We start from the raw sequence: 17,288 nt of genomic DNA, 5'->3' as shown, positions 1-17,288 counted from the left end.
CTGAATAAGGGGCTGGCCCACAGCAGGCCTTGATGAATTTGTTGAAGGAATCTATAGAAATGCACGTTAAGAGGTCTGATTTGGGATGCCTGTGGTGCCGTAGGGGCCTTTCGGAGAAAGGGTACCTAACTCAGAACTGCCAACATAGGAAAGGCTTCTCAGCAGAGTGACCTCTAAACTGAGACTTGGAAGGTTTTGCTTCATCTCCACAAGCTTTCTCAATGCTGTCCTTTTTCCCCTGTCCCATTGTAGCTGCCTCTCATCTGGCTCTCGGGCCCATCTTCCCTGGCTCCAGCCAGTTTTCTGGATGGATGAGCAAAAGGTGTAGCACTTCTCCCAAAGTTATAGCTCAGAACCGCATCTGAGCCTGTCTCTTCCCCCCGCTTCCTTAGCTACAACATTAAGCACAAGACTCCTGTGATCCTCCTCTGGGCTCATCTGCCCTTGATCCTGGCCCTGGTGCCCATAGCTCCTACAATGCTGATGCCTCTTGCAGCCCCAGGCCTTGCTGGAATGCACTCTTTCTCCCCTTCTCTGGCAGACTCTCGGTTGTTCTTCCAGATCCAGTTTAAGTGCAGCCGTCCTGGAGGCCACCATGCATTTAGTTTGCTAAGTCCGCAGTGCCATTCTCAAAGTTCTGGTTGTTTTCTACCACTTTCTGATTCAGTAGGTATTTCCTCTGCGTCAAGCATTATTTCCTTTAACCTCTACAACAGCCCTGTTTGGTGCAATTCTTAATGTCTTTTGATAGATGAAGGTTCAGAGACCCACCCTGTCGTGGCCCTGCGGCACAACCGGTGCTGCCAACCACCACGCCAGGCTGCTAGCGCGTCGTGTGCCTGCTGTTCTACGTGGACTTGGTTTGTCCGTCTTGTCCGGTGGTGCCCCAGTGTCTGGCAAGGCACCTTGTACCTAAGGCTTAGTGAAGCCTGAGTGAGACAGAGATGAGACAGAGATGGGTGTCAGAGGGCAGAAGAGCCCTTTTGTTCCTTGTTGATTTCCTTTTACTACTGATTGTAATTTGGGGGGGGGAAATCTTGAAGGACTTTTGTCCCTTAAGGCCAGGAAGGAAGAGGAAAGGCTGTGGAAGTGCTTTCTGTTTTATAGGGAGCCAAGGTGTGAAGAGAAACTGGTTAGGAATAACCATGCACAGGGCAGGCCCGTCTTTGGGACTCAGGAAGGAAAAGGAAATGACCAGGGATGACCCTGCAGGGGAACCAACTAAAGATTAGCCCCTCAGCCCCAGTCCTCCTCCCCTCCCTTCCTCCCTGGACACCACATAGGTGTGTTTTTCCCTGAGTCCCACTGTTCCTCTGGTGGTGGGATGTGGAAAGCACTAACTGACCAGGAGGGGGAGCCCTGCTTTCTCTGTGCATATGGGCCCTGCTTTCTCTGCTGGCTGCTGGCTTGCGGCTCCGGATGTATTTGTGCATGAATGTGCTTCCCCTGGTGGCCAGATTCAGCGGTGCTACTAGTCCACAGCGGTCACATTTGGGGCTCTCCTGGACTGGCCTTGTTACCTAATCACGTGTGACATTATTTTCATGCAGAAGTAGTGTTCTGAGATCCAAGCAGTAGATACGCACTCTGTCAGAACACAGCCTTTTCATAAGTTTAAGAGTATTTATAATATTGAACCATCATTTCTTCAGTGATTCCTCCTCTGGAAAATAATGGAGAATCAAATCAATCATTTGGAATAAACTGCAAACTACAATCTCTTTCCAAGTAGGCATCCATAATAGGTTGGTATTAATGCCTTTTTTTTTAAGGAGTTTTTTTTTTGGCAAATCATCACCTGCTAATGATTTTAAAGTTCAGATGGAAAAGAAAGAAATTCAGTTTTAGAAATCTAAGTTTAGTCGTATTGCTGTTTCTTGCTAAACGTAAATAAAATTACATTCATAGGGCCTTCAGTTGTATATGTCTATATAAAGAAAACATACGAGTGTTTCAGAGATGAAATAATTATGTTTGAAGGAGTATTTTCCATATTTTGTTTTTAATCTCTGTACATCCAGTAGATTTAAGGAAGTCCATATCCATGAGCCATTCATGGAGGATCCCTGCTTCATTCTGTAGGAAACTAACACAGTTCACTATCAGCACTTGCTCTCAGGTGAAGTAAATGAAATCTTAGCTTTTAATGTTTTGATGGGTGATAAAACTGAAAATAACTTTAAATTTTATGGTCATTTCTTTAAAAAAAAAATTTTTTTTTTAATGTTATTTATTTTTGAGAGAGAGCGCATGAGCAGAGGAGGGGCAGAGAGAGGAGACACAGAATCTGAAGCAGGCTCCAGGCTCCAAACTGTCAGCACAGAGCCCAACACAGGGCTGGAGCCCATAAACTAGGAGATCATGACCTGAGCTGAAGTTAGATGCCTAACTGACTTAGCCACCCACGCGCCCCTATGGTCATTTCTTTTAAGGCTGTCAACCTAGACTGTTCAGTCACATTTAATATTATAATGATCCTGAAGTATTGGTAGATTCGTTCTTATGGTCCAGACGGGTCAGCCGATAGTGTGATGGGCATCTGATGAAACTGCATCGAGCCTGAAATTGGACAGTGGATTCTGGATGGCTGGGTCAGCCTGGGGCACCTGGAGTCTCAGGAGATGATTCTACTTGTATAGAAAGAGGATTTTGCTCCTAGAGTGTTGTCCTCCGCCCCACCCCCTGCTGGTCCTGACATATAATAAAATGGTGTTTTGGATGGCCTTGTTTGATTCATCCAAACTTGACCCAGATGAGTATATTTTAGAATTTATAGAATGACTTGCTCCCTCCCTCCACTTTTAAACAAGGTACTTTAGGGGCACCTGGGTGGCTCAGTCGGTTAAGCGACAGACTCTTGATCTCAGCTCAGGTCATGATCTCCCGGTTCGTGAGTTCGAGCCCCTGCATCTGTGCCATCAGCACTGAGCCTGCTTGGGATTCTCTCTCCCTCTCTCTTTGCCCCTCCCCTGCTCACGTGTGCACGTGCGCATTCTCTCTCAAAATAAAGCTTTAAAAATAACAATAAGCAAGGTACTTTAAGTAGCAGAATCAGCTTTTGATGTCACCCAAGCCTTAAAAATGAGAGAAGAATGGGGCGTCTGGGTGGCTCAGTCAGTTGGGCATCTGACTTCGGCTCAGGTCATGATCTTGCAGTCTGTGAGTTCAAGCCCCTTGTCGGGCTCTGCGCTGACAGCTCAGAGCCTGGAGCCTGCTTCACATTCTGTCTCCCCCTCTCTCTGCCCCTCCTCTGCTCTCACTGTGTCTCTCTCTCAAAAATAAAATAAAAACATTAAAAAAAAATTTGTTTTAAATGAGAGAAGAATGTGACTATTCCTTTAGGGTTGGATTAAGAATTAAATGAAATAATGTCAATCTGTTAGGTCACAAACCTTCTTCCAGACCTCAGAATTGGTCCTGCTGTAATCAGTCTCTCTAATTCGTATGAGAAAAAGACTGGGAGAGAAACATTCTTGGGGAGGTTGGTATCCCCCAAGCTGTAGAGCCAGGTGATAAAGGTTTCAAGAGACTTAGTCTAGAGGGAAAGCTGAATTTCAGTCACCGGCAGGCTGCTTGCTGAGCATAGTGACAGGGCTGGTATGTGTGCCCACTTTTGTTCTGGAAACTCTGGCCAGAACACTGACTGGAGGAGGTGCTTCCTGGAGGGGAATGGGGCTGCACCTTCTTGTAAGCCCACTGCAGGGTTTGAAGAGCCTGGAGGAGGCCTGGAAGAAGATGGAGTAACCCTATCCCATAAGAAAGTCATTGAGACCAACATTTGTAGGTATTTCCACCATCCAACACATTTTTCATTCACCACAGTCTTCTCTTCACTAGCTATAAACCAATAAGAAAGGAAGCTCACACAGCAGAATTGAGACAGCTCTTAGAAATAGGAGTCCGGCATGCCTGGGTGGCTCAGTTGGTTAGGCGTCTGACTCTTGATCTCACAGTTGCAAGAGTTGGAGTCCTGCATCTGGCTATGCGTTGTCAGTGTGAAGCCTGCCTGGGATTCTCTCTCTGTCCCCCCTCTGCTTGCGCTCTCTCTCTCTCTCTCTCTCTCAGAATAAACTTAAAAAAAAAAAAAAAAAGAAACGAGCTCAACTGTAAATGCTCAGTAATCGGTATCTGCTTCAGTCCTTCACTCACGGTGTCACTCATTTGTTTGGCACACATTTGAGGCCTTCCTTTTGTGCCAGGCACCAGTGATACCGTTATGTCCCCGCGCCTCCATGGAGCTTACAGATCGGCTGGGGCTGGGGAGGGGGTGGGAAAATAATCAGTCGCTAGGAGCCTGCGCTCCATAATCTGACAGACCTGCCTGGTCCCAGTGCCGGTTCTGCTACTTATTTGTCATGTGACCAAGAGCAGTTCCCTTAATCTAAGTATCCGTTTCCTTGTCTGTAAAACCCAGATAATAACTGGCATCCTTTATGGTGTTGTTCAGATTCCGTGAAATAATCACGTTCAGCCCTTAGCGCTGCTTCAGTAAGTAATACTCATTTTACTTGGGCCAGCAGCATATACTTAGTTTGTCTTCTCCGGTGCACACATTCCAGTGATTTTTTTTTCCCCTAAGAGTTCTTCGGCTGTCTCATTTTTAGCAGCACCCATCAATACAGTAACTGCCCCCAGAGTCTGGAAAACACCAACCAGCAGTTATGCCATTTTCTCTTATACACTCAGGTAAGGATGGCTGACCTCTCAGTAAGCTGCATTTACAAGAACGGCAGCAGGAAGAGAGGGGAGGTAGACTATTAGAACTGATGGCAAGGCTGCCTAGTCAGACCGTTTGGCGGGAGAAAGACATGTCCAGTTTGTTTGTGTTTAGCAAGAAGCGGCCTCTGCGGCGGGCAGAGTCGCTTCCACACTGGGTGCTCCCAGCAAGGGCGCCAAAATAGATACCGCGGGTGGGAGTTCCTGCCTATGCTTCTAAGCTCTGCATCTCTGCATTTTTAATTTAACACATTCAAGTTTTATTTTTGCCCGAGGCTGGGCAACTCGGGACATGTTGTTGTACTCTACCAGCCCTTTCTTCTCGTCTCTGAATTTTGAATTTATAGTGCCTTAAAAGTTCAGTCTGTTTGGACAGTGGACTAAATGCGAGCTTCAGAGGACCCAGTTCAGCCTAAACCTATGGGGAATAAGCAGAGGCAAAGTAAACTCCAAGGCTACAAAATGCCTTCAGATCGTGGATGCTGATTTTAAGGAGTGTTTTAATGTACAGTGAGTGAGCGTTCAACAAAACAGAACACAGTGCACCTTCCCACCTTGTTTCCCCGAGGAGGCCTCCATTAGGACCGATAATGCTTTGGTGGTTGTTAACAGGTATTGTTGCGGCCCGACAGAACTCACATCGGTTGTGTCGTTGTTGAATTACATAAATTCTGGCAGATGGAATATTCTTTGGAAAAGAGACACTTCTTCTTTAGCAACAACCTTAACACATTTTGATGATAATGAAAGAAAATTATTACAAAAAGCATTTAATTTAAAAAAATCAACTAGTAAAAAAGCAGTTGTAGTCACCTGATGTTAAGTTCCTGATGAGCGCTCGTTTTTTTTTTCTTTGTAATTTCTCTTATTGGTCTCGTGTTTAGATAGATCTTCAGCCTATGATATATAATAGAAGAATTTATGTTTTCCGTAAGTTCACTTATGACTTCATATTTAAATTTCTAATTTTTAAATGCATCTCTTAACGTGCTTTCTTAGATGGTATTAATGACACTTGAACTTTTTATAAATGGTCCATTGTACCAAAAACCTACCTTCTCTCTGCTGAGCTGGAATATCCCCTTTATCACAGAAGCAGTTTTTATTTTGGGGGGGGGGGGACCATTTTTCAGATTGCTCTTATGTTCCCTTATTCTAACGTTGTCACTGAGTCGGTACCACCCTAGTTTCATTAAAGCCCAATATTTGGTGACAGTTTTTTCTTTTCTTTTTTTTAATATTTAAATTTTAGTTAAGATACAGTACAGTATTGGTTTTAGGAGTAGACTTCAGTGATTCATCACTTGTATACAACACCCAGTACTCATCACAAGTGCCCTCCTTAGCATCACTCATCCAGCCCATCCCCCATCCACCTTCCTCCATCAACCCTCAGTTTGTTCTGTATCATTGAGTCTCTTGTGGTTTGTTTCCCTCTCTTCTTTCCACTCCCCCTTCTCAGATGTTCATCCGTTTTGTTTCTTAAATTCCACATATGAGTGAAATCATATGGTATTTGTCTTTCTCTGATTGACTTGTTTCGCTTAGCATAATAATACATTGTAGCTCCATCCATGTAGTTGTAAATATAAGTGTCCTCTAATTTGGTGATGGTTTTTTTTTTTTTTAATTTAAAGTTTTATTTATTTTGAGAGAGAGAGAGAGTGAGAGCGTGAGCAAGTGGGGGAAGGACAGAGAGAGGGAGACAATCCCAAGCAGGCCCTGCACTGTCCGCGCAGAGCCCAATGCGGGGCTTGAACTCATGAACCCTGAGATCATGATCTGAGCTGATATCAAGAGCCAGACACTTAACAGACTGACCCATCCATCAGGTGCCCCAATTTGGTGATGGTTTTTAATCAGAAATAATAAGCACTAGTTTTATTTTATCTCAAAAGTCTTATAAAAATAAGCTAATTTTCAGGGTTTGAATACAGGATACTAATTGTTAAGATGCTAAGATTATGGTAAATTTGTTGATTAAATGGACTGAGTGTTTACCTTGTGATTCTGGATTTTCTAGTAATTAGTCCTTAGAACACTATAACCAAAGGTCACAAAATACTTTTGTAATTAGTATTTATGTGTCACATAAGCTCATGACCCAGAAACAGATGGTGGAAGGTTTTTTTGAAAAAACCTTTGTGCTTTGTGGGGCACCTGGGAAGCATCCGACTTCAGCTCAGGTCATGATCTCACGTTTCATGGGTTCAAGACCCATGTTGGGCTCTGTACTGACGGCTCAGAACCTGGAGCCTACTTCGGATTCTGTGTCTGCCTCTCTCTCTGCCCCTCCTCTGCTCATGGTCCCTCTCTCTGTCTCTCTCTCTCTCTCTCAAAAATAAATAAACATTTACATATTTATTTCATCAATTTAAAAAAAAAGTGCTTTGAGAGGTTCCTGGCTGACTCAGTCAGTAGAGCATACAAACTCTTTGATCTTGGGGTTGTGAGTGCTAGCCCCGTTGAGCATAGAGCTTACTTAAAAAAATTTTTTTTTTAATTAAAAAGTGCTTTGAGAAAATTATGTAAGTCACAACAAAGCCAAAAATCCTATGTTTAGGTTCCTAGATCTTATTTGCAATAAATTGCACATAAAACAAAAACATCCTGACTCTGTTTAAAAGTGATAAAATTAGGGGCGCCTGGGTGGCTCAGTCGGTTGGGCATCTGACTTTGGTGCAGGTCATGATCTCACGGTTTGTGACTTCAAGCCCCACGTCAAGCTCTGTGCTGACAGTGTGGAGCCTGCTTCAGATTCTGTGTCTCCCTCTCTCTCTGCCCCTCCCTCTACTCGCACTCTCTCTGTGTCAAAAGTAAACATAAAAAATTTTAAGTGATAAAATTACACGTGGGTTTTTTTGTGTCTTGTTCCTTTTTGATGTAATTATTTATTCAAAGATGGAACTTGATGGGAATAGTTTAAAATCTCAAATTATCTGATAAATGTCAGTCTGCACTTGTTAATATTCTCATTTGTTTCTAAAAAATACATTTAAAACCAATCAGTGATGCCTGGGTGGCTCAGTCAGTTGCGCATCTGACTCTTGGTTTCGGCTCAAGTCATGATCTCGCAGTTTCGTGAGTTCGAGCCCTGCATCGGGCTCTGCACTGGCAGCATGGAGCCTGCTTGGAATTCTCTCCCTCTCTCTCCCTCTCTCTCCCTCTCTCTCCCTCTCTCTCCCTCTCTCTCCCTCTCTCTCCCTCTCTCTCTGGCCCTCCCCTACTTGCACTGTCTCTGTCTCTCTAAACATAAATAAACTTAAAAACATTAAAAAAAATAAAACCAGAGAGAAGTTTCTTGCATAGAAAAGTCAAATGGGTGTACCACGGGCCCACTAAACCAAATTTTCTATTTTTTGTTTTCTCTTAGTTTCTTACAGGAAATCTGGATTAAGTTACAAAAGTTATAAACTTCCCTCTTGATTATGTTTGTAGTATGTGGTTAGTAGATTTTAACTACGGGCCTGTCCCATTGCTTCAGGCTTCTGGGCTGGCATTTGGTGGTTATCCCTCAGGACTGTTAGTGGAGGTGCTCAGAGCTAACCCAGGCCCACGGGAGAGATACGTGTGCACTGAATCTTGCTTCTGTGACATGTTTGTGGGTGATCAAGCCTTGCCACTCTCCCTCTCTGCTTATGCTCATTCCAGAGGTTCTGATAGACCGGGAAAAGACGTACCTGCTGATCCTCTCATTGTCCAGGCAGATGTTGCTGCATCAGGAGGCTCAAACTCTGGAGGGGGGGTGAGGGGGGTTTCTGGGTAGCCACAAAGTGGGGAGGCCCCAAGTGAGGACAAGAGAGTCTCCTTCCTTTTCTCTAATTTATGATTGGGTTAGTTTTATCTTCTTTTTACTTTAGCAGATTTATCATTTTACCTTCTTATTGATTTACTTTGGCAAAATTAGGAAAACTATGTGTACGTATGTCTCAGTGACATGTCTTATTTTTGCAGGCAAACCCAGACTGTCACAGTGAACCCAATTCGGAGGAGGTCGTCTTCAAGGGTGTCTCTGGTAAGAAAGAAGGAAAATTATGATTGCTTTTTTTTCTTTTAGTGATGTCATCTTCCTTAATAAAAGATCCTTTGGATAGTGTTAATTTTTAGATGGACCACAAAAGTGTGCTGGTATTAGATTGTTTTTAACCAAAGAAACGGCAGTAGGCTGAGCCTAATATTTATGTAATCTTTATGTTATTACACATATTTAAATACTAGGTCCAACCTAATACTACAATTTTTGACTATTAGCAAAGAGTAATCAGAAGTTAGTAGATCTTTAAAATACTAGCTAATTTTGCCTGAGAAGATTAAATATACTACATAAAAGCTTTTTATATTCACATGTTTATATAAGAATTCAGGAAACTTTGTTCCTTCTTGCTCTTAACTTTCTGGATACAGCTTGTTTTCTTGTGATCTCTGATGTCTGATACCACTGTACAGGGCTTGGCATTGTCATTCTGGGAGACACTGAAAGTGATAAATATGGTAAGAGCTACAGGGTCTCCATGTGTATTTTCTATATAATATATTTAACTTCCTTAGAAGTTTTTTAATGGAAAGAAAGAAACCAGCGGAGACTTACTTTACATATATTACATAGGTAGCAATGTATTTTAACTCTGTTTCCAACTTTCCATTCCTTAGCCTAAGCCCCAGTCCTACGTGATGCCTCCCCAACCCCAGCTGCATTATAACGGACATTATACAGAACCATACACTTCCTCCCAAGGTAAAGTACACTATTTCTGAAATGCTGTATAAAATTATTATACTCTGAATAAATCTATGAAGACTTGGAGATCTTGGAGCCAGGATAGTTTTTGGCTGATGTTACATTGCGATTGTTTTCACGGTTATAGCCATCCTGGATTCGTAGAAGGAGCTGCCATTAGATTCAGTTTCTGAAAATGTGTCTCAATATGCAGTATCAGATGTTGATACTCAGATGATCCAGAGTTCGGCCCATGGGAGCTCCTTTCGGCCGGCTCCTGTGTCCTGCTGATACTCCCCCGTTAGCCTTTGAGTGCTTCCTTGTTTCTGGCACAAGATATCGCAAGCTCGTTTTGTTTTTTTTCCTGCCCGAGAGCTTCCCATTGTAAAGCTTTAAACATTTCATCTTTATTTTTGTTTATTTATTTTTATTTTTCACTTGATTAGTAGAGCGAGCTGTATTTAAGGCAGTGCCTCCAAAGTTGAATGTCAAGCATTCATTCGCAGACATTTACTCTCTACCCTGTGTACAGGGCTCTAAAAGCCAAGGAGACTGAGTGCAGAGAAGTAGTTCCACATCTTAAGAATCTTAAAATCTAATAGTAGGGGATAAGACTAGTACACAAATAAATACAAAGAGAACGTGATTGTTTTGAGGAGAGAGGGCAAGCAATTATGTGAAGAGAGTCTCATCCTGTTGGGGAGATTGAGAAGGGCTTTCTGGAAAGACGGGTGGATTTAGACAGCTGGAGAGAGAGGCGGGCAGTTGATTGGGATTGCTACCCCTGGTTTGGGGGGACAGTGGATGCCATGGCACAGAATGAGGAAGGGCATTGGGGAGAGGAGGGGTATGGTTGGACTCTCGGTAGGAAACTGGTAGAAGTGATGTGTGAAGGGACCAGAGGTAGGTTGTGAGTGTATTGTGTGCGGGCCTTATGTGCACAGATGACAATTTCCAGTGAGGTAGGCTGGTAGGCCATAGGGGAACAGCGCTTCAGGGTGTGGATTCCCAGAGTATGCACCTCAGGGTATTTTCTGCCTTCCTCACCGCCCGCTCCTTGCACCCTGCCCTCGTCTGGTTCTGCACCTCCAGGTGCCCCACCTCTGGGTAAAGACTCTTCTCTCTGCATTGTTAGAGTTACCTCACCACTCTGCCCTTTTCCTCGGTCTGCAGATATCCTAATACTTTGTCCTTGCCACGCCTCTCTCTTCCAACAGTGGTCGGAGTTACTGTTCCCTTCCCTTTTCCGCCTGCTGCTTCTGAGAGTAGTGCCTGTGTGGTTGTTACCCGTTTATTCCTTCCGCTGCCCTCCCAGGTCCCCAGCGCCCCACGCGTCCTCCTCACCAGCATGTCCCAGATTTCTCTCCTGAACAGTCTCTTTTCAGTGCTCTGGTTCTCCCTCCCCTCCTCCTCCTGTGCCATCAGCGTTGTTCGCTGCCTGGGAACGTCTGCCTGTGGCCTTCTTCCCTCCCTGGGCAGGCTCCCACAGCAGCCCATCCACGTTTCAGATTTCAGCAGGGACGGTTGTCACATCTGTGTTTCCCACCTGTCCTCGGTCCTGGGCCCTGCACTGCCATCTGTCTCAGAGTCACAGTTTAGGGGCCACTACATGGACAGCCCTCCGCGGGGTGCTGGCTTATGGTATCCGCGATTACAATGAGCTGAAAATGAAAACGTTAAATTTCAGCTCATCACTCTACCCCATAAGCCTGTCCCTCTCCCCCTTGTCCTTACTTCATCTTTGTGATGAAGTCACTGTCCTGGCTACTTGGATTCCAAACTATATGTAATTTGGCCTTTTTTTTTTTTTTTTTTTTTGCCCTCAACACCCAGTCGTTACACATGCTTTTGCGTCTAGCTCCATATATCCCTTCCGTCTCCCTGGCCTTCTGTTCCTGGTTTAGTCCAGCCCCATGGCTAGCTGTAGCCCCATCTTCAGTCTGCACTCTCCCCAGTTCGCTTGACATAAGAGTGCCGGGCTCTTCTCATCTCCCCATTCCTCTCATTCCTCTGCCTGGGGTGCCACCCTCTCCATGCTGATTCCCAACACTCCTTTTCCAGTCTTCCTTCCCTCTGTCCTCCAGCCGAACCGAGGATGCCCTCCACAAGTGGTCTCCCAGCCTTGTCCGAGCTGCCCTGTCACTCAGAACGCCCTTTGCCCTGACACAACCCCGTAGTGTACTCTCCTGCCCACGTGCTTGGTTCCCCTCGGGTCGTTGAGGCTGGGCTGTGGGAACTCTTGTGGCCCATGCAGTAAGGGTGACTTCTTGCTCAGGTTACCTGGCTGTCGTGCGCAGGCAGGAGGGCTCTGCTCCCCACCTGCCTGCCCCTGTGTTCCTGCTGGAGAGGCCTCTTCCGTCTAGAACACTGGTCAGGGTGGTGGGGGCAGGGGGGCATGGAAACTGTCTCTCAATCTTCTGCTCCCTTTCCCTTGACCTCTTCTAGTCATATGACCATGCCTGGCATAGGCCGCGGGGTGAGGAAGGGTAATCCTGCACCCACTGGCTGACTGGCTGCTGCTGAAAGCCAGGCAGGCCCTCCCCACTGCCCCAAAGGCCACTTGAATGCTGTATTTTTTGTGAGGGTGTTCTTGATTCTCTCCTCCCTGTCCCCATCAACCCAGCCCAAGCTGGAAGTGATCCTTTTCTCCTCCCGCGTGGACCCGTCACACTTATCTCCTTGTAGTGTAACATGTCCTTGAATTGTGACTTTCATATACATTTTTCCCCTTTACTCACCTGGATTCCCATCTTTTACCCCCATCACTGCTCAGCATAGTCTTCTGCACACACGGGCTCCCAAAGGGATGTCCTGTGGGGTGCAGGGAGGAGCCTGCAGGCAGGGAGACCAGAAGGGGTGGGTATCAGGCCAGTGCAGACAGGCTGGAGTAAGGACCAGGGAGAGGCTGTGGTGCCAGTGACTCCAGGGACTCCGAGGTCACAAAGCATTCCAGGTGTGGGAAGAGTGCAGGACGGTGAGGCACCGGTGTCAGCAGGGAGAATACAGTGTGTGTTTGAGCCCTGTTTCTTCCTGGCTTGTGTGCCACCTGAGGAAAGTCCATCCGCTAGACTGACATATTCACTTCAATAACCACTAGTCACTAAACCATCACACAGCTCTGTAATCCCAAAAATAATACTTTTCAAAGCCAACTGTTCCCTGAAGGACCTGACTGCTGCTCTTTGAAGCATGAGAAATCACCCTCAATAGTGATGGTGTTTCCAGTGAACCGCAGATTGGACAGAAGAAACGTGCCTCCGTCCAGCCCTACCTGGCACACAGGCAGCCATCGTAGAAGAGATGGTGCTCCTGATTCTGCTAGCTGTGGATCCCCCTCTCACTGGAGCATGGGGGCTAGAGCGGGCGGTGGGGGAGGGGGGTGACTAGCTTAGCATGATTCTCCCTGGCTTCTGGCCCCTGGTGAGGTATATAGCAACTGATGACACTGTTGGACCTGCAGAAGCAGAATCTGCAGAGTTCTTGTCTTTCTGTCTTCATTCTAGAAGAACCCATAAACAACCTAGAATTCCACTTAAGGAGGTATTTATAGATGGTTGGTACTTGAACTAGCTCAACATCAGCAAGGCCACATCCCCACCAGGGGAAGGGAGCAGTTAGTGGCCCAATGCCCTGAACAGTGTCTCTGCCTCCAGCTACCTAGAGTTCCAGAAAGTCTGTTTCATCTCTAGTAAAACACGTTTTTGATTTTCAGAAAAAGACAACTGCACTCTTAATATTGGACTTAGATTTGGTTAATCTTTACTGGTGCGGGGGGGGGGGGGTGGTGTTGTTGAGATGCTGAGTACCACCCTTAGAGCAGGCAGAACTATCACCATTCTATAGATGAGGACACCCGGGCTCCAGAAAATGTGCCCACGGTCATTCAGATAGTCCGGGTAAAGCCAGGTTATTTCTTCATGGATTTTTGTAAACGACACCGAAAATGTCAGCAGCGTTCAGGGCGCATCTCAGTTTCCGCCTAGAGTAACTGGTCCAGCTCATTCGCTTTAAATGTTTGTTTCCCAGATAACCTCTTTGCCACCAACCAGAATGGATACTATTGCCACTCCCAGACGAGTCTGGATCGAGCCCAGATTGACCTCAGCGGTCGGATCCGAAACGGCAGCGTATACAGCGCGCACAGCACCAACTCCCTGAACAACCCTCAGCCCTACCTGCAGCCCTCCCCCATGTCCTCCAACCCGAGCATCACTGGGAGTGACGTCATGAGGCCCGACTACGTGCCGTCACACCGCCACAGCGCCCTGATCCCGCCGTCGTACCGCCCGACCCCGGATTACGAGACGGTCATGAAGCAGCTCAACCGGGGAATGGTGCCCGCCGAAAGGCAGAGCCGCTCGCTGCGAAACCTCAACATCGGCAACTCGTACGCCTACAGCCGGCCCGACGCGCTGGTGTACAGCCAGCCGGAGATTCGGGAGCACGCGCACTTCGCCTCCCCGCAGTCGGCGCACTACCCGTTCAGCCTCAACTACAGTTTCCACAGCCCGTCCCCGTACCCGCACCCCGCCGAGCGGCGGCCCGTGGCGGGCGCCGTCAGCGTGCCCGAGCTGACCAACGTGCAGCTGCAGGCGCAGGACTACCCGGCCCCCAACATCATGCGCACGCAAGTGTACCGCCCGCCCCCGCCCTACCCGCCCCCGCGGCCGGCCAACAGCACCCCGGACCTGTCCCGCCACCCGTACATCAGCAGCAGCAACCCCGACCTCATCACCAGGCGCGTGCACCACTCGGTGCAGACGTTCCAGGAGGCCAGCCTGCCGGTGGCGCACTCCCTGCAGGAGGTCAGCGAGCCGCTCACGGCCGCCCGGCGCGCGCACCTGCACAAGAGGAACAGCATCGAGGTGGCCGGGCTGGCGCACAGCCTCGAGGGCCTGCGGCTGAAGGAGCGCACGTTGTCCGCCTCGGCCGCCGACCCGCCGCCGCCGCGGCCCGTCTCCGCGGGCTCCCAGCCCGGCGGCTTCCCCGAGAGGGCTGAGCGGGACGAGGCGGACGAGCGGGGAGGCCTGGGCTATGGCCACAAGAAGTCTCTCTCGGACGCCACCATGCTGATCCACAGCAGCGAGGACGAGGAGGACCCGGAGGAGGACGTGGCCACGCTGGAGGTGCCCCTGCTGCCGGCCCGCGCCCCGCGGGGCCGCCGCTCCCCCGAGCCTCCGCCTGGCCCGGCCCGCGGGCCCTGCGCCCCGGTCCCCGCCGCGCTGGGCCCGGGCCCCCTGCACGGCCGCGAGCCCGGGCCCCATCTCGGGGAGGCCCTTCGACCCCGCAGAGAGGGGCTGCTCACGCCCTCCATGTCCGAATCTGATCTCACCACGTCGGGGCGCTACCGAGCCAGGAGGGACTCCCTGAAGCAGCGGCCGGTGTCAGATCTCCTCTCCGGAAAGAAGAACGTCGTGGAAGGCCTTCCGCCGCTAGGGGTAAGGTGAATGTGTGGCGAGTGTGTGGCCGGGTCCTGTCCTTGACTCTGCTTCCTGGCAGTTCGGCTTTGTCTCTTGGAGTTCTTCTCATTCCCCCATGCGCTATTTCTGGACCTATTTGGAATACTTGAGGATTATCTATGGAAATGAGGGGGATCAATTGGATCGGTTAGAATTTTAGTGGTTTTGCTGGAGATAATTAGGTGAAGTGAAAAGGTTAACGCGGGAGGCTCTGGAATGGAGAGGAAAGAATAAACGAAAGGTTTGGTCAATGCAGCCTTAAGGAAAAGGAAGTTAAGCTTTCACCCGCTTTAGGCGAGGTTGCTTTGTTAGCCACTTGTTAGAAACACTGTGCTGATGCAGCAGCGGGGGGGGGCTGCATGGTGTCCGAGAGCAGCATCCCTGGAGAGAAGTGTTGCTGATGTCCGAGTGTGTGGATACTGCTTGAATTCCGTGTGTGTGATCTCTGAGGGCTGAAGAGTGATTCTGGAGTTGGGAAGGTGGCACTTTGTCAAGACAAAACACTTGAAAGCTCCAGGTCTTTATTTTTTTAATTTTTTAAGAACGCGTATTTATTTTGAGAGAGAGAGAGTGAGAGAGCGAGCCAGCAGGGAAGGGGCAGAAAGAGAGAGAAGCCCAAGCAGGCGCCACACTGTCAGCCTGGAGCACCATGCCAGGCTGGAACCCACAAACCGGTCGTGAGATCATGACCTGAGCTGAAACCAAAAGTCAGATGCTTACCTGAATGAGCCACCCAGGCCCCCGAAAGCCCCAGGTCTCTTTCAAAGAAAGATTAAGTGAACGAGGATCCCAGGAAGGTCCCTTGGAGAAAATGTAGCTCTTTGATACTCAGTATAGCAAAAATAACCAGCAGTTAAGCACTTGCTTATGTGGGGCAAAATATAAAAGAGCATACATAACATCATCTCTAGCTGCCATCCCCCGAGCACTTGCCATGTGCCGAGGCCCCTCTGGTTTACAACAGGCCTATTGTTCCTTCAGAAGAGAGAACAGACTCTGAGATGTTTAGTAACTTTTCCAAGGTTACACAGCTAGTGTGTGGCTGAACTGGAATTTTAAACCCATGCTTATCTCTGCAACCTATTTTCTTGTCAGTTATGCTGTTCTGCATTGAGCATTGAGGTATAGTGTATATAATATTTTATTAAGTAGCTGTTGTTTGTCTAAGCCTTGCTGTTTTCTGGCTTTCCACGGAAACTTTTTGAGTCCCCAAGCCTTGGCCATGCATTCGTGCTTTTGTCATGGAAGCGTGGTGGCTCTAAATCCTCTTGCTTCATCGCTCAGGCTTCTGGCCCCTCACTGCCTGCATGCCCTCCCCCGGCCCTGCCCTCGGATCTGGCAAAAGCCATTAATTAGCCTGTCCATCCTGTTTCCCAGTTCCTGCCCAGCAGCTAGGACTCCTCCCCCACCTCTGATAGTTTGCATATGCAGACTTCAGGACCCGGCACAAATATAGTAGGATCTTCATAAACTGGGAAGAAAATCCACACAATTTTACAGTACGTATGAAATAGATTAGCAGAGGTAGACTGAAGCCACTTAACAAGAGTGTGTTTGCTTTTAATGAATCGGGGGTTTGAATTTTAAGCTTATTTTCAATTTTTCTTAAGATTACATTTGTATCTACCTGAGCAGTAAAGACCAATGTCTCAGGTCAGCTGGAGTGGAAGGTAAGGGTTCATGGTCAGTGATTCACGGTGGGGGCTGGGTGTGGATGTGTCTCCAAAAGGTAATGCTACCCAAGTCCCTGAGCCAGCTGGACAGGGCCCTTTCATACTGAATCCTCTTTCCCTAATTATATTGAGAATTTTCCATCATTTTTTTTTTAATGTTTATTTTTTTTTGAGAGAGAGAGAAAGTGCAAGTGGGAGAGGGGCAGAGAGCGAGGGAGACACAGAATCCGAAGCAGGCTCTAGGCTCTAAGCTGTCGGCACAGAGCCTGATGCAGGGCTTGAACTCACAGAGGGTGAGATCATGACCTGAGCCAAAGTTAGACGCCTAACTGAGCCACCCAGGCACCCCAGAATTTTCCATCATTTTTATGTGTGACCTGAGTCGCTTCTCCAAATGATACTTGTTTTGAGTGAGTCCACTGTGCAAGCTTATTGTCCCTTTTGAATGGGATCTAGTAAGATCCCCTAAATCTGAGGACTTTGATCAGCTTGCTTCTCTAAAATTACAAGTTTTCTTCCTTGTTGACTTTTTTTTTTTAATGTTTATTTTTTATTTTTGAGAGAGAGAGAGAGCATGAGCAGGGGAGGGGCAGAGAGAGAGAAGGAGACACAGAATCCGAAGCAGGCTCCAAGCTCCAAGCTGTCAGCACAGAGCCCGACTCGAGGCTTGAACTCATCAACCATGAGATCATGATGTGAGCCAAAGTCGAACACTTAACCGAC

At 47.7% G+C, this 17,288-nt stretch overlaps 1 protein-coding gene and 1 long non-coding RNA gene across 6 annotated transcripts in view; one reads left to right on the top strand and one right to left on the bottom strand.

Moving 5' to 3' along the window:
* Positions 1–17,288, top strand: part of PTPN21 (protein tyrosine phosphatase non-receptor type 21) — an 82,515-nt gene that overhangs the window by 55,076 nt on the left and 10,151 nt on the right. For all 3 annotated transcript variants that reach the window (XM_053889688.1, XM_053889690.1, XM_053889689.1), the window contains exons 11-13: positions 8,671–8,731; positions 9,367–9,451; positions 13,460–14,871. In XM_053889688.1, the coding sequence (XP_053745663.1) occupies positions 8,671–8,731; positions 9,367–9,451; positions 13,460–14,871 (1,558 nt within the window). The remainder of the gene's footprint in view (positions 1–8,670; positions 8,732–9,366; positions 9,452–13,459; positions 14,872–17,288) is intronic.
* On the bottom strand, positions 1,387–15,886 carry LOC109274431 (uncharacterized). Of its 3 annotated transcripts, XR_008417289.1 has the most exons (9): positions 15,613–15,885; positions 12,172–12,265; positions 10,980–11,094; positions 9,557–9,759; positions 8,397–9,189; positions 5,530–5,613; positions 5,271–5,439; positions 4,509–4,638; positions 1,387–1,663 (listed from the first exon to the last, which is right to left on the bottom strand). It is a non-coding gene; the product is annotated as an uncharacterized LOC109274431 (long non-coding RNA). The 3 variants fall into 3 exon arrangements; XR_008417288.1 differs by having other exon boundaries at positions 9,557–11,094; positions 15,613–15,886; XR_008417290.1 differs by lacking the exons at positions 1,387–1,663; positions 4,509–4,638 and adding an exon at positions 5,062–5,134 and having other exon boundaries at positions 9,557–11,094; positions 15,613–15,886.

The sequence above is a fragment of the Panthera pardus genome, unplaced genomic scaffold (genome assembly GCF_024362965.1).
Source record: "Panthera pardus isolate Hobbes unplaced genomic scaffold, ASM2436296v1 HiC_scaffold_24, whole genome shotgun sequence".
NCBI lineage: Eukaryota > Metazoa > Chordata > Mammalia > Carnivora > Felidae > Panthera > Panthera pardus.
Note: the sequence above shows the minus strand (reverse complement) of the source record. Positions and strands in the feature narration are given on the sequence as shown.